We start from the raw sequence: 16,581 nt of genomic DNA, 5'->3' as shown, positions 1-16,581 counted from the left end.
GTATTTTTGTCTACTTATGTTTTTCAATCTGCGTTCATCGTGTGAAAAAATTTACTTTTTCCTTTGTTTGAAAAAAAATAGTGTTTAGATAACTTTCATTTTAATTGAAACCAAAGTGGATTCAGACAGGTAGTTTATTTATTTAAATAAATATTTCCAAGATAATTTGTAAATTAATTGTAACGTTGATTACTAAAAAAAATGTTTTTGCTTGACTTCGGAGGAATGTATTTTTAAGTTTTTCTTCATAAATCATTTTTTATTCACTACAAAAAAAATTGATACAACTCTTTCGTATCATAGGATAAATTACCTGGCCACCTTCCAATAACTGGCCAACTTGTACTAAAAATTAACACTAATGAGTAATGGTCATCTGAACTAATTTTAGAAATGATAATTTTTATGCAAAAATGAGCCAAAATATTACTATGGCATTCATTGACTTGGGACTAATGTACATAGATATTGCCTAAAATGATAATTGATAAATATCAGATAATATCGGTAAATACTAGTTATTTATTGTCTTTATCTCTATATTTATAATCAAGGATTAGAAATTCGGCGAGATATTTATCTAAAGGATAAGGAAATCTCGGGGATTTTATTCGGTCAAATTATATTTAGTCCGTCTCCAGTCTCCATACAGTTCAACATAGACGCCGCCGTCAAAGTCTATGTTGAAATTGTTGAACTGTATGGAGACCATGGAGACGGACTAAATTTAATTTGGCCGAATAAAATCCCCGAGATTTTTAATGTGATGCTCTACAGCAACCCCACTTTGCATTTTTTTTATATAATGCGAGGATTTCTAGTACACACTAGGTGCTGAATTTGTATTTACTTGAAATAATTTGCACCTCTTTAGTTTAGGAGTAAAAACCAAATGAAGTCAGGGTTGCTGGAGAGGATCCTCCCAGCAACCCCTACTCAATTTCCTCATATTAGGCTCCCAACTTTTCCAATAAATAAAAGGCTAGAATATTTACGTCATGTTCCCCAGCAGAACCACACCGTCTTTCGTAAACATAAACATATCAAAAAATATCTATAAGATATCTATAAAATTCTGGTCCCATTTGAAAAAATCTATATGCCTAGTTTTCATGTAAACCTAATTTTAAAGTGGTTCTGCTACAGAGCTTCCTCCCAGCAGAACCACTAAGATATTCTTCTAACTACACGTGCTATTTACATGTACACCACATCAAATAATTCTATATTTATCTAGTTTACTAAATCACTCCGTTTATTCTGAATACACGAATTTAAGACTTGTCAAACTAAATAGACTGAACGCCTTGATGCAAAGCTTTGCAAATATATAGTACTCATTATTTGCTACGATGATTTGTGCAGGCGCTTGATACATAGTAGTTTATCGGATTCATAGTATATTATAATATAACGTAGGGTTTTATATAACGCCTAACTCTTTGTCAATTTGGTTGACATGATACATTGCTTTTACAATACTGGTAGGCGCAAAAATTATGCTAAACTCATGCTAAACTATAAAAAAATATTTTTTCAAGAAAGGTGGTAACCCATACGTATTTTGTTATGTCTACTATTTACATCAACTCTGGTCTAGTTAAATGTACCTTAAAAGTAATGTCTCCTCGACTCACCCAATTAACCCAATATTTGTGATTAATATACCTTGTGGTAGAATTCCAATGAGGCCGTTTTTCTTTGCAAAAATGACGAATATGAAATTAATACTAGATAAAAACGATTTAGTACTTTTCATAAGCATTATTTTCACACATCTATTATTATTACTTCTGCCATTGATACCGCAGTGCAACCAATTTAAAACAATGTCCGGCGTCTGCTATTTTTACACGTGTTTGACGACTGCGTTGTATGAAGTTAGACCGAATTGAATTTAATTAAAATAAAACTATATGTACAAAATCTTGTAGTGTTTTATTATTGGAAAAGTTGGATCCTATGTGGAAATTGAGTAGGGAGTTTCTGAGATAGGGATCCTCTCCAGCAATCCCAACTTCATTTAGCTTTTACTCCTAAACTAAAGGGGTACAAATTATTTCAAGTAAGTACAAATTTAGCACCTATTGTGTACTAAATCCTCGTATAATAAAAAACAGATTATTTTATTGTTATTCAGATTCTCAAATTTCGTTCCGTTTAAATAAGTTTTGAAGGAGGAAACAGTCGAGAGCGGAACCTCGATTTTAAAGATTTTTTCGCAATATCTTTTAACTGAGTTGTTCTTAGTGGACATACTTTTTTCGACAAATCTAGTTAATAACACTAGTATATTTAATTGAAATTCCCAAATTGAAATTTTCTTTCCATTTTAGCATTTTCGCTCCCGTAGCGTCTTAAAGATTGTTTAGATTAGATTAACAAAACAAGTCAATAAACCTTAAGTGTAGAGGTAGTGTAGGTAGATGTAGGTAATACAAAATGTGTCACCCCATCAGTTACCTTGAAGATCAAGGCAAGGGTTTTCTTCCATTATTCACTGTAAGTATAAACAAATCAAAGGCACCTTGTTGCGATGGATACTGCGTCAAAACGGTGATTAATCTGAAGCAGTATTCGGTTAGATTACAAGAAGCTATCCTTCAATGCTTGCCGCTTGATATATTTATATAAAACAGAGAATGACTACGCGTGCGAACTCATTTGCGTCCGACAGGCGCGCGTTGCCTTTGCTCGCAAAAAAAGTAAAAAAAAATCGGTAAAAAAAGTGACAGTGTATCACAATGGTGAGAAGTTGTGTATGTCAAACGTGTTGTGTTGTCTCCATTTTTGTGTTTTGCAACAAGTTGCAGGCGTATTTGAGTGTGTTTTTGTAAACACAATACCTACATTGTTTACAAACAGTTCTGATATAAAACAATCAGTTATAATTAAGGCTACTATAGATTTTTTTAACTAATACATATTGGCAGTCAGGCGCTTATTATATCAATAATATCATTCATCATTCATTTCGTGATGTTTCTGGTCAATTTAGGTGAGGGTATATTAAAATTTTTTTGAATTTAATTAATATGACTAATTATGTACTTTTAACATCACTCATATTTTGTATGTTGGTAGTTTGGTAAATAATTTACTTAATCAACGACGACGACGGTCTTAGACGTTAAGAAAATTAACTTTAATAGATATTTAGTAGATAACCGATACGTGATATACCTGATTAGTAGCAGGTGTTATTTTCAGACGAGCGCCCTTTGGGTCTGTGATCTCTGAAACTAGAAATCCACATAAAATACACATAGGAGCATAAAATACGGTAAATAGAACACATATCTATCGCAGTAAAATCAGGTAGGTAGAAGGTACCTTATTATTAGGTATTATTCCGTGTTGGATTATCATCTATACGTAGATACTTTATAGGATGTAATAATCGATAGATAATCATTATTATTTTGATTAGATTTGGTATTATCTCGTGCATTCCACATTCCACGTGACGTGAGCCACGATTTAATTCGGTGTACCTAAGTACGTGTAATATAGAAACTGTATTATTTCCGTTTTGTAGCGAAAACTCTCGGACATTCTCAACAGATTAACTGAGTCCCACGGAAAGCTAAGAAGACTTGTGTTGTGGGTACTCAAACTACGAGATATAGGTACATAATGTACAAATAGGTAAATTGTACATAAAAAAACCGGCCAAGTGCGAGTCGGACTCGCCCACCGAGGGTTCCGTACAAACTTTCAATTGTTGAATCATCAAATGTTATTCATATAACTCTACAGACTTGACTTATTTAAGACTCAATTTCCCACTTATCAAGTAATATTTTCAATTCGACTTCAATAGTTCACGACATGTCATATAGACGCTCCTGATCCGACCCCATTATATCAGGAAAAACGCGATGTAGGAAATGAGCGTTCAAGGTACAGCGACATCTATCGACAAATTAGGTAAACTAATGTTCGCAAGGTTATAGTATGGAAGATGATTTTTATGGGATAATTATTTATTGCGTGAACCGATTTTAACCATCTTTCCTCTATTTGAAATCAGATATTTTCATGGTTATTATAAAAAAGTTACAGGTACAATACAATAAACAGTATAAACACCCGCAAGGGTGGTGAAATTGAAAATGTAAATCTGAAAGTTTTTTTTATGAATTAAAAAAAGTTTTCAAGATACGTGTACTATTTTATTTTTACTGTAACATTTATTATAATAGCCATGTTTGGTAAAACTTTCAATAATTTTCGTTGGTAAACTTCGGAGATAAGGGTATTTTTTTTCCACAACATAAAAATTATAAAAGACAGTTTTGATATGTACAGTTTGAGCTCTTTCTAACGATACCCCACTTGACCTGGTAACTTCACTTATACCACACCTCGGACACTAGCGATCAATTATATGAAAGAAGCGCGTTCCTTGCACACAGTCTAAGCTCGTGTAGGTGAATGCGTACTATGCTTGTTTGAGTGAAATATGACAAGTGGACTGTTCGCGTTTTTGACAGGCGGTAACTGTGAGGTAACCAAGAGGGGGTGGGCGGCACTTTCAGCGGGGAGCGGGAGTGGTCATACTGTACGATAGTACTCTTTTTTATACTGTGCTTATACTGTTTGCCCCCCTTTCATTGTGGCCATTTTCTATAGTTAATATTTATAAATTAAAAAAATAATACTTTCATTTTGTAGAGGCTAACAGTGTTCATAACTATTCCAAATTTCAAGTCGATAGCATAAGTAGTTCTTGAGATATTTAGAAATGTGACAGACGGACAGAGTCGTACCATAAGGGTTCCTTTTGTACCTTTTTGGTACGGAACCCTAAAACATCCATGACTCAGGAACAAATATATTATCTATGCTCGTCATATAAATAAATGCCCTAACCCATTCGAACATTTGTTACAACCGCATTTGCTCGCGGATCAAACAAAAACCAGAACCCTAATTAGTAGGTAGGTAACATTTTGTATATGTATGTATAACTAAACGCGGCTGTACGAGTAGACGAGTACACATAATATTTCTTTTGCCTTTAAACTTTCACCAAATGATGTTTTTTTTTTTCAAATGAACGAGTTACCTACTAATAAAACGCTATCACTATAGTTATGATTCACGAAGTTGCACAGTGTTAGCCCCCCATTCACGGTAGGTACCTAGTACGATATATTTGTACGATCCGTCGCAACAGATTAATCGAAACGACCGATCGACAGTGTATGTCAATATCGTTAACGATTTACTTGATCGCATACGATATCGGAATCGCAACAAAATCCCGTGCAAGCATGAATATCGCAACGATGAATCGAAAGTGTGTGGACGCTTGCGACCAACGATTCGATTTCTATCTCATACTTAACTACTGACTTTATTATTCCGTTTTGTTCGAGTAGATCGTTTGCGATCGATCGTAAACAATCAAACGCTTCGTGTATGGCTGGCACTTTCGATGCGACCGATCGCCACGATATCTGTCCGTTCGATCGAAACGATGATTCGTACCGTGAATGAAGGGCTAGGATCGGCAACGCGCATGTCTAATCTTTGTAGTTGCAGGCTTTTTTACGCTCAGGCGGCGGCCTGTATGCTTGTTTAGCCACCGACATAGTATAAATAAATATGTATTTCCTCATAATCTCAATAATTAGACCGATCGATCAGAAGCGAAACCAACATTTTTTTAAACAAAAAATAACAACAAAATAATTATGTCTAGTACTTACATGTTTCAATACCGGTATGAAACCTAGGTCGGAGTAATTATATGCCTCAGATGTAATGTACCTACAACTACAACACTAAATTACCATATGTGGCTTTCCAAGCCAAAAGGGTCCTTAATGCTTCAAGTTCAATGAGGTTCTTTCCATCAACAATTTTATTTCAACAATATATTGGATACTTAAGTATAATAGTCGAAGATTGCTTGACATATTTCGCTCCATAACATTTTTTTGGGGCAGTCGTGTTTTTAAAGGTCGATTTATTTCACAATGAAGCATAAGGGCCTTTTATGCATGGAATACCTCATACGATGATCGCAACATTCGCAACGTCTTCATCGCGAAGCAATTACTGAACTTCCTCTATTTTAGTTCACACGCTGATTGAATGAACGATTATTTAGGTATATGTATAAGGTAAATATATACAGGGTGGTCCAAACCTTGACGTCAAGATTTTTTTTTTAAATTCCTGATATCATGGGCTATCAGAATATATCCCATGTATATTAGCCGATTTTTTGTAATTTTTGAGTTACGAAATTTTTAATTGAAAAAAAACTGTTGAGTTTTTTGCTAGTTTCTTTTTGCATAATCATCATTACAAACGAAGCATTTACTGAAATAATAAAAACCGGTCAAGTGCGAGTCGGACTCGCCCACCGAGGGTTCCGTACAAACTTTCAAACTCCCCAGTTAAAATAATCTCATGTTTTCACATAACTCTAACGACTTGACTAGAAGACAAAAGTATAGGTACTAATGAGCATTTTTGTGTATAGCGCCATCTCTCGGTGAATTCGCTGACTACCCAACTAGCAAAAAAGTCTTGGATTGCGCACTTTATAAGAGTGGTGGGCTTATATCACTCTTATAATTGTTTTGGAACATGTTACTGCTCTTATATTAGCCTTAGACAAGCTAGTACGGACTCTAGAACACTCTGTCTCATTACTTAGTCTCATATATGTATATAAGCGCATTTTATAATACTATTATAAGCCTCTTACTCCTACAATAACATTTACGTAGATTCATTGTTCTTGAGAGTAACTGTTCTTATAGTCCTCTTCTCTAAGTTTATTTGATTTTATAATGGTCCTGATAAATGCTCTTGTAAGAATGTCAGACTAATATCAGCATAACATAAAAACACTATAAGTACATACTTTTTTCATCTTATTTAAAACTATTATAAGGTCAATAGCAGTAGTTAAGTAAGATATTAGAGTGATATAGGATAAACATACTTAATAAACAATAGATGATATCAATATAAAGTGGTTTGACCTTAAATCAATTTTGGGAACACAGTTGTAAGTATACAACCATTTCACATCACCAACTTTGTCATTTAAATAAAAAGTAAAAACAATAAGTATACTTGTATTTATAGGGTCAAATGATATAAAATCAGGTCAAGATTAAGAAAATGAGGTTTTATATAGTTAAAGCAAGGAATCCTAAATTAATTAAACATGGCCGTATCATTGGTATTCAAGAACGCTAATATTATAGTAAATGATCTTATAATAGTCTAATAGCGCACTGAGAAAATGCAACTATAACAATGGCGTCTTTTTACTGCAAATAAAGAAATAAAATAATTAACGAGGATACAAAATACTATTATTTGAGTGGGCGCATGAAATTTGAAGTGTAAATAAGGGTCTATTTTACAATAAATAATATTTTCCAAATACTTACCGCGCAATATGAAGAAGCACCAAGGATAAGAAACACGTTATTATAAGTTTATAAATATTACTAAATGGTAATACGTAATTACCTTTAGTGTTTATTTTGTCACAACGTAGCCGTAGAATGTTTCAAATATCGTGCTGTCGTACAAAAATCAAAATAAGCTTGTTTAGGCTCACAAGAGTCTAATGTTGGACCAAAATAAGCCTATGCAGGCTTATAAAATACTTACGTGAAAGCGATATTAGCCTAAGAAAGCTTAAATTAGTTTTGGCAAGATTACTGTAAAAGCGAACAGTATGCAATAAAAGTGATGTTAGAACGATATTAAAATAAATACGCTTATAATTGTGCCCAAATCCAGGCTTCTACGATGATATAGAATCAATATAAAACCAAAAAAATTTAGTCTTGAGATCGTTGTAAGCGCGACTTTTGCTAGTTGGGTAATTTGCGCGACCATAGTATGTTGGTTTTTCAGGGATTATTCTTTATAATGTTAACCGATTTAAACAATTTTTACTTTATTGGAAAGAAGATGATTTACGTAACATCTCGTATTAATTTGAAGTACTATATACATCCGCAAAGGTGGGTAAATTAAAAGTAAAAATCTGAAAAGTTTTTTGTGAATTAAAAAAAAAGTGTTCAAGATACAAACACGATTATATTTTTCCTGTAATATTTAGCATAAAACCAATGTTTCCTAAAATTTTCATAATTTTTCGTTGGTAAACTTCGGAGATAAAGGGGGGGGGGACGGTATTTTTTTTACATTTTCCTTCAAAATTCTTTTTTTTTCCACAACAAAAAAATTATAAAAAATAGTTTATTTACGTTCAATTTGAGCTCTTTCTAACGATACCCCACTTGACCTAGTAACTTGAAATTTACAGTTTGCCCCCCATTCATTTTGGCCATTTTCTACAATTAAAATTAATAAATTTAAAAAAATTATACCTTCTATTTGTAGAGGTTCACAATGTTCACAACTATTCCAAATTTCAAGTTGATAGCATTAGTAGTTCTCGAGATATTTAGGAATGTGACAGACGGACAGACAGACGGACAGAGTCGCACCATAAGGGTTCCTGTGGTACCGTTTTGGTATGGAACCCTAAAAACCAGCGTCCTCACTTTGATGCAAGTCGGAAAAAAATACCAATTTCAAAGTTTTACGTTCAAAATGTTATCACTTTTTTTTGCTTTTAAGAAGGCTGAACTGAAGGTCAAGTGCGTGTTTTAAAATTACCAAAAATAATTCGGTTTTCTTATTTAAGTAGGTACAAAATGTAAGATTGATACGTTTTGAAAATAAAACTTTGAAGTTGGTATTTTTTTATCCAACTTGTATCAAAGTGAGGACGTTGTTTTTTTTTCCAGTAAATGCGCCGTTTGTAGTGATGATTTTACAAAAAGAAATTAAGTAGTAAAAAAACTAAACAGTTTTTTTATAATAAATTAATTTCTTCCTCAAGAATATCTTAGGGAAGAAAATTTCTAAAATTCGTAACTCGAAAAGTACAAAAAATAGGTCAATATACATGGGATCCCATGATGTGAGGAATCTAAAAAATTTTTGAAGTCAAGGTTTGGACCACCCTGTATGTTTTTTAATCGAAAGTTCTTAGAAGCGTTTAGTTACCGGTAATTACATAATAATGAAATATTTATTTTTGCTAGAGACATATCGGACGTTTATTTAACGCAATCAGGGTGACACGCGAATTTGACTAATCTCACTTTTTGATCCCCGACGCAAAAACGACGGGGTGTTATAAGTTTGACGTGTCTGTCTGTCTGTCCGTCTGTCTGTCTGTGTGTGTGTGTCTGTCTGTGGCATCGTAGCTCCTAAACGGATGAACCGATTTAGATTTAGTTTTTTTTTGTCTGAAAACTGAGTTAGTCGGGAGTGTTCTTAGCCATGTTTCATGAAAATCGGTCTACTATGTCGCAGTCGGGGGTTTTTTCAAAATTTTAATTTTGTGGTTAGGTTATTTGTGATAATTAATCAAGGCGCGTGTGAATGATTTTACATATATTATGTATTTTATTTCAAAGTTTTCAAACACGAAGGCTACACTAACTGATATCTCAGTAAGTACCAACAATTTTACGACACAGTAATAAATTGTGTCACAGTAGCGCCTTTACCCCTTACCTACATTTGAGAAATAAGTATTGTATATAAACTACACAAGCATTTGATAATAGAGGAATTGTTTATTTGTAATTTTGTACTATTAATTACTTCCTTGATGCATAAACTGTGTTAATAACTAATTCATAGCAAAAATATATTAAATAGCGTCCATTGGCATACGTATTTAATATTTTTAGTAAGTTGTTTATCAGATTTTTTTATCAAAAATTGGGATTTTAGTCCCTGGATTATCTGCTGATGTATTATTATCTAGGACGCTTATATTAGCCAATCACTTATCACGAAGGTTATCTGGTCATTATAATATTATGCATGTGCATATTATATTTAGATACTACTTGTAGATACCGCAACAAACCCGGAATTCTACCAAATTGGCTCAGTCGTACAATACAATAATTGTACTTAGAAATTAGTTCAATTGGAAAAGGTACAGATTTCCGGATGCTCAATATTCCTAATAATCAAGGCCGCGGCCGGGAACGAATACAATTACAAAAGAAGGATCAAACCATATTGTTGTTTCTAACATATAAAGAGTTTTATACATTTATGAAGTAATAATATACTTTTTACCACACATATATACATAAAGGCTCTCTTGATTATTCGAAAACGGATTGCAAAATTGGATTTCAGTTAGTATTTCATGTTTTTCAGTTAATATTTTATTTTATTAGTTTTGGTGTGTTAAAAAAAGTGTTTCACTCGGGAGCAAAACTTATTTACATGCCTTGAAACCCTTGCAACGCTTAAAATATTCCATATTTTGAACCACTCGCTATGCTCGCGGTTCAATATTGGAATCTTTTGCTTGCTCGGGTATCCATATTGGCACGTGCGGTTAAAGAACAACTTTGCCCTCTCGTAAAACAAATGCCTAACTAAGTATTGCTATATTACTTTCTGTTGTTTTATTTTACGCGATTGCAAATATTTGTCATGTTAACGCTATCTTTACGATATTTCCCAAGAAAAAAATATTGCGTTGCTCAACAGACCTTTATTTGTTAGTTTAGTCATCGTGCTAATGCTAAGTAAATTATGTAGGTACCTAAACACCGTCTGATATTATAAGGAAAAAAAAATAAAAAGTTTATATCAACACTCAATTACATTCAACAACGCATGTTAAAAATGTGTACGAAAATGTATCAGTTTGACCATCATCATCCTCCTCCTTGCGTTATCCCGGCATTTTGCTGCGGCTCATGGGAGCCTGGGGTCCGCTATGACAACTAATCCCAAGATTTGGCGTAGGCACTAGTTTTACGAAATCGACTGCCATCTAACCTTCCAACCCAAAGGGTAACTAGGCCTTATTGGAATTAGTCCGGTTTCCTCACGATGTTTTCCTTCACCGTAAAGCAACTGGCAAATATCAAATGACATTTCGCACATAAGTTCCGAAAAACTCATTGGTACGAGCCGGAGTTCGAACCCGCGACCTCTGGATTGAAAGTCACACGCTCTTACCGCTAGGCCACTGTATCAGTTTGACCATGAGCATAGATATAATCCTTGATTTTTTTTTAATTTACTACGCTATGTTACACGCCGCCGTCAGAACAAGTTGAATTTGTCAGTACCAATACCATTCGTTATTATCACTTTTGTAATCCTCATATCTTAATACAATTCCTGTTGACTGATAAGAAGGCTTTGGACTTTAAGCGCTATATAATCCTAAAGGGGAACGGCGAAACTACTTACGAGACCTGTGTTATAAAAGTACAATACTTACATATGAATAAAAAATAAATATATTAGGTACCTATAACATTTTTTGTACGGGATGACGGGATATTACTGTAGGTAGGTACTTACTACATGTAATTTTTTTCAATACATACATACATACATACATACAATCACGCCTGTTTCCCAGAGGGGTAGGCAGAGATCACGGATTTCCATTTACTACGATCCTGACAAACCACTTTCGCTTCACACACTTTCATAACGTTTCTCATACACGCTCGTCGGTTTCGAGTACTTCTGACCTGGCCTTTTTGCAATATTTCCCCGATTTGATCAAGAAAAGTTCGCCTAGGTCTTCCACTACCAACTGACCCTTTCACTCCTTTTTCATATACTTTCTTCGATAATCTCCTCTCATCCATCCTCTCTACATGCCCAAACCACCTTAACATACCCATCTCAATCTTTGTCACCACATCTACATCCACTCCACACTTCTCTCTTATCACGCTATTTCTGATCCTATCACTCAACTTTACACCAGCCATGCTTCTTAACGCTCTCATTTCCACGGCATTCACTTTTTTTTTTTAATATTTGGTTATTATTTTTAATTTCGTGTATACATCGAACTGCTTAATCTGTACTAACTGTAGGTATTTTGAATTCAAATAATAAACATCGTAGGATCGATGACCTGCATAGCACTTTTGCAATTTCCTTGTCTCACGCATTCAACACTAACACATCGCGAGCACTTAACCACGGTGCCTTTGTTTACACGACCTTCTGTGTTATACTTTACGTTCAAGGTTTCAATTATAATTGATACAAGATCACGGTTATCGACGAACTAAAATATTTTAAATAAGATATCAGACAGGTTTAAAAATTCTTTCGTGACATTGCTCTGCCTTGGCACCTTTTAATCTAGGTAGGTACCTATTTTTATTTTTAATCGACAATGCAACTGCATATGCGAGTTTACAACATAACTAACTAAGTAGATATAGGTACATATAAAATAAATAGCTCACAGAATATTTTATACGTGTTATTAGGTCATTTGACCTAATTTTATGTATGAAGTAAAAAGTTCACTCGCCGATTCGATAAATGGGTAAATAACTAATAAATATCTTACAAAATAAAATAATGTTCCCTTAGTATTTATAGAGCCTTCTAAATGCAATTTAAGTAATAGTAATAAGTAACTCATTGTTTTTTGCTTAAATGATGCTCAATCGATTATATAAATTATATTAAAGGTACCTAATCAAAATGTTATGGTCAAGGTTGAGATTTAATGAATATAAATTAGCGATTTAGTATTTTACACCTACAAGTTGCATTGAACTAAATGAGTTGCCAAATTCTCACATGACTACGCAGGTGTTTCGCAAGATCTTCTCATATAGAATGCGCAAAAATATCTAACCTTTCTATTATGACCATGAATATGGAATGAAACTTTGAGTGGGTAACTATAATATAAAAATTTTACCTTCCAATAAAATTTGTATTATTTTGCCTGGTATATCCGAGGTCTTTATAGAGAGTACGTCGTAGACGTCGCATCGGACCGATAGATGGCGCCATCGTTCGTTGTAAGTCGCTCCGGCGTCTCACCGCCGCGATGTTGGTAGTCCCGTTTTTCCCCACCTGCAACACAAGGCCCCCCGCGCCCCGACTCGCCACCAGCCACCCTCATTGTTGAGGAGAAGTGCCGACGGTATATTAAGCCTACCAGGAAGGCATCACTCAGACCTCGGATATACCAGGCAAAATAATACAAATTTTATTGGAAGGTAAAATTTTTATATTATTTGTGCCGTTTGTATATCCGAGGTCTTTATAGAGACCTGTTTATTATCTCCTGGTGGCGAGTCAGCTGGCGCGCAAGCCTTTGGTAGCCCTATTGGCATAGCATAGAAGAATAAGTGAATCAGTTGAACCGATTTGACAGATGTATCAGTCGAAATAGCCTTCGATCCGCGAATATCTCGGTGCCAGAAACGCATAAAGAGATTTTTCGTGATGACGTTTAGCTTTAGTCAGCGAATAGTTAGAGAAATGACATTATTATACATCGCAGATCAAAACCAAAAAAAAAAAAGATGTAGGCGAGGCTGACTTGAACAAGATACAAAAACCTTAGATACACTATTATTATTAACAGACACGTTATTTTATCAGGTTATAAACCCAATTTCAGACACAAAGTGTGGAAATTAACTGTAAAAGTAGTGTAACTATCTGTACTGTAGCAGGGTAACGTAATTGATACTGCTTTTGTCAACCCTTCGTAAAAATTATCTAAATCAATATTAGCTTTGATATGACTATTTAAAGTCCAACGTCTTACGTCCATATCAAACACAGAAAAAGGTCATCACTCACGTGCCCAAGGGCTATTTGTTACAATACTGGTATTTTCGATCAGACTATTTCGCGTCAAGCGAGCGCGGTTGCAAGCGAGACTCCTGAACTCTGAACTCTTTTTAGTGAGGGCATTTGAGGATACCGATCGCTCGGTAAGACTAGCCTAGAAGATGAAAAGTACGAGCGCTGTCGATTGCTACTACACTGGACGGAGGTATCAGTCGATTTCTTTAAGTCAGTCATTGACTCTTAGGGTAATCCATTACCTAATCCAAAACCCGATGCGACGGATTTCTACTTCGTGCAATGAAGGTCGACAGAGTAGACTGAGAGGTGGAGACGTCAGTGTCGCATCGCTGGTGGTTGCTGAACACGTCGTGGTAGCAGGTCAAGGGGTGAATTTAACACCGCCACACATGCGCGCTTTAAGAGCGTAGGCGGAGCGCAATAATGGCGGTGCACCGCACTAACGCTGGCGTTGCGCCCAGTGGGCGCTAGCGGGAACGAACGAGCGCTGATAGCGAGCGCAACGCGCGCGGGACGCGAGCGGAATGCACGCGCATTCAGCGCGCTGATAGCGAAGCGGAATGCGCTTTATGTGTGGCGGAGGCTTAATACGTACCGTTGTACGGCGTAATGCAGGGCTCTCGCAGACGAAGAGGTACGATGACGGGCGAAGCAGAAGAAGGCGAGGTCACCGAAGGTCACTTACTTGGCTCCCAGGGGGTGCATACTGACCTCGTACGACAGTCTGTTGGAGTCAGCAGTTACTGTCGTAGTTACTCGTAACAGAAGAGATGTAGTCCTGCCATCGTACAGCATAACATAACATACAACTGAACTGTGCATAGCATATAGTGCTATGCGAACCTTAAGCCGGCTGCATGTCACTTCAGTCGCCAGCGCCACCGCCTGTTGAAGATTATTCTCCATCGGAAGAGCTTTACTTCGTACAATGTTCCGATTATTGAAGGTCTTATCGGGCTGCAGATGCAAGCAAAACAGGGGCGATTGGCCTACAGCTATCGGCAGCTGTACGAGGTAATGCTGGAAACTGCAGCGGTGCAACCTTCCTCTGTAGACCACGAAAGTTGTGAAATTTATGAAATCAGGTTCTACGATCGAATCAAGCACTATATTAATTGAGTATAGTCGAGCCAGATGATAACTACTGAAGTACTCCTGAGTTCCTGGCCCCTTTCGCTTTGAGCTGGAATCTGAAGTTCACTAAGGCGAAGCAGGTTTATTTTTCCCAATTTGTTTATTAGAGGCTCGGCGAATAAGTTAATCTCTCGAATGGACAGGGGGCGCCACAAGCCTCCGGGAAATCGTCGTGTACTTGGAACCCCCGCGGCCAGATTGCCGATCGGTTTTGGTGTCCGCCCGGTAAACAGACGCACGCTCAGGATGCAGGACGCTGGCTCGAATTCAGATCTGGACATTCTGAAAGGGATTTTTTTTTTAATTCCGCAAACCTTTACGATGTCTTTGACCTACACAATGAGCGATGTACAGGAATCACAGGGTCTTCTCGCGAGGCGCCTCTCCGATTAGATAGCTCGCGAACATCGTCAGGACACCCTCGCAGCAGTGCGGCTCCTCGTCCGGTTATTGACGTCTTACCTCGTTCAACTATGGGTCTCCAAACCACGTTAGGACGTAGCATCTTAAGAATTTATCTGTTCTCACTTCGGCGACGGAGGAGTCCTTGGTCAAAATAGAGTGTAAATACAGTCGTACTTCACGGGAACTGGAAAGAGAAGAGTGGATACCATAGTGTACGGGATGTCAGCTGATAGCGGCGCCCGTCGTCACATTGGTATCAGCCTGGTCAGCAACAGAGTCTGCAACGATACCGTAGTAGACGGAGCCTGGATAGTCGTGGTCGTGGCACCATTGTAGGGGAAGACTGAGCGTGACATCTTAGGCGCGACGGGCGTTATCAGCGTGGCGGCTAGCAGCACCAAGGGCCCACATCAGCAATCTTACCAGCTTGTCACTGCAGCAGACGCTGTTATGTTCGGCGGTGAGATTGAGACGGCCGTCGTCAGCTCGAAAGGCGTCTCGATGCCCTGTCGCGTCGCGCAGTATCGTGCTCGGTCGCCCTCTCGAGGTCGCCGCCGTCAGCGCGGAAGGCACCGGCGCCAGCGTGGCAGTCAGCTACATCGGTGAACAGCATCAACAGAGTTCGCGGCGTCGTCACGGCAAACGCGGCAGGAAAATAAGCGACGCCTTCGCGGCAGCCGCAGTATTGCGCTCGGTGGCGCGATGAAGGTCGCCGCGTCTGCAATCTTACCTCGTGCGATCGAGGCGACATCAAGGCGCCAGCATGAGCGTGTCGGCCGACGACACCGGTGGAAAACTTCAAGTAGCTTGCGGCGTTGTCACGGCAGACGCAGCAGAAGGATTGCGACGCCTGTGCAGCGGTTAACAGTATTACGCTCCGCATCACTACTGAGGCGCCAGCATAAGCGTGGCGGCCAGCAATACTGGTGGACAGCTTCGGCAGGGTCGCGTCTCGCGTCGTTGTCACGGCATATGAACGCTCTACATCACCATCGAGGCGCCAGCATAAGCGTGGCGGCCAGCGATACTGGTGGACAGCTTCAGCAGGATCGCGGCGTTGTCACGGCAGATGAGCTCGCTGCATCACCATCGAGGCGCCAGCATAAGCGTGGCGGCCAGCGATACTGGTGGACAGCTACAGCAGGTGGACAGTCAGCAGGATCGCGGCGTTGTCACGGCAGACGAACGCTCTGCATCACCATCGAGGCGCCAGCATAAGCGTGGCGGCCAGCGATATTGGTGGACAGCTTCAGCAGGCTCGCGGCGTTGTCAAGGCAGACGCACGCTCTGCATCACCATCGAGGCGCCAGCATAAGCGTGGCGGCCAGCGATACTGGTGGACAGCTTCAG

General features: G+C 37.7%; 1 protein-coding gene across 2 annotated transcripts in view; it reads left to right on the top strand.

The window, feature by feature from the left end:
• LOC125233170 (sodium-dependent nutrient amino acid transporter 1-like) overlaps positions 1 to 16,581 on the top strand; it is a 30,516-nt gene that overhangs the window by 419 nt on the left and 13,516 nt on the right. Inside the window, exon 1 of one of the 2 annotated variants that reach the window (XM_048139060.1) lies at positions 2,653 to 2,747. The exons of the other annotated variant lie outside the window; for it this stretch is intronic. Coding sequence (XP_047995017.1) covers positions 2,745 to 2,747 — 3 coding nt within the window. The 5' untranslated portion in view covers positions 2,653 to 2,744. Of the gene's footprint in view, positions 1 to 2,652; positions 2,748 to 16,581 lie in introns of those variants that run through there. 2 annotated transcript variants of the gene reach the window in all.

This window comes from Leguminivora glycinivorella, chromosome 14 (assembly GCF_023078275.1).
Source record: "Leguminivora glycinivorella isolate SPB_JAAS2020 chromosome 14, LegGlyc_1.1, whole genome shotgun sequence".
In the NCBI taxonomy this organism is placed as follows: domain Eukaryota; kingdom Metazoa; phylum Arthropoda; class Insecta; order Lepidoptera; family Tortricidae; genus Leguminivora; species Leguminivora glycinivorella.
This window is presented reverse-complemented; position numbering and strand designations above follow the sequence as displayed.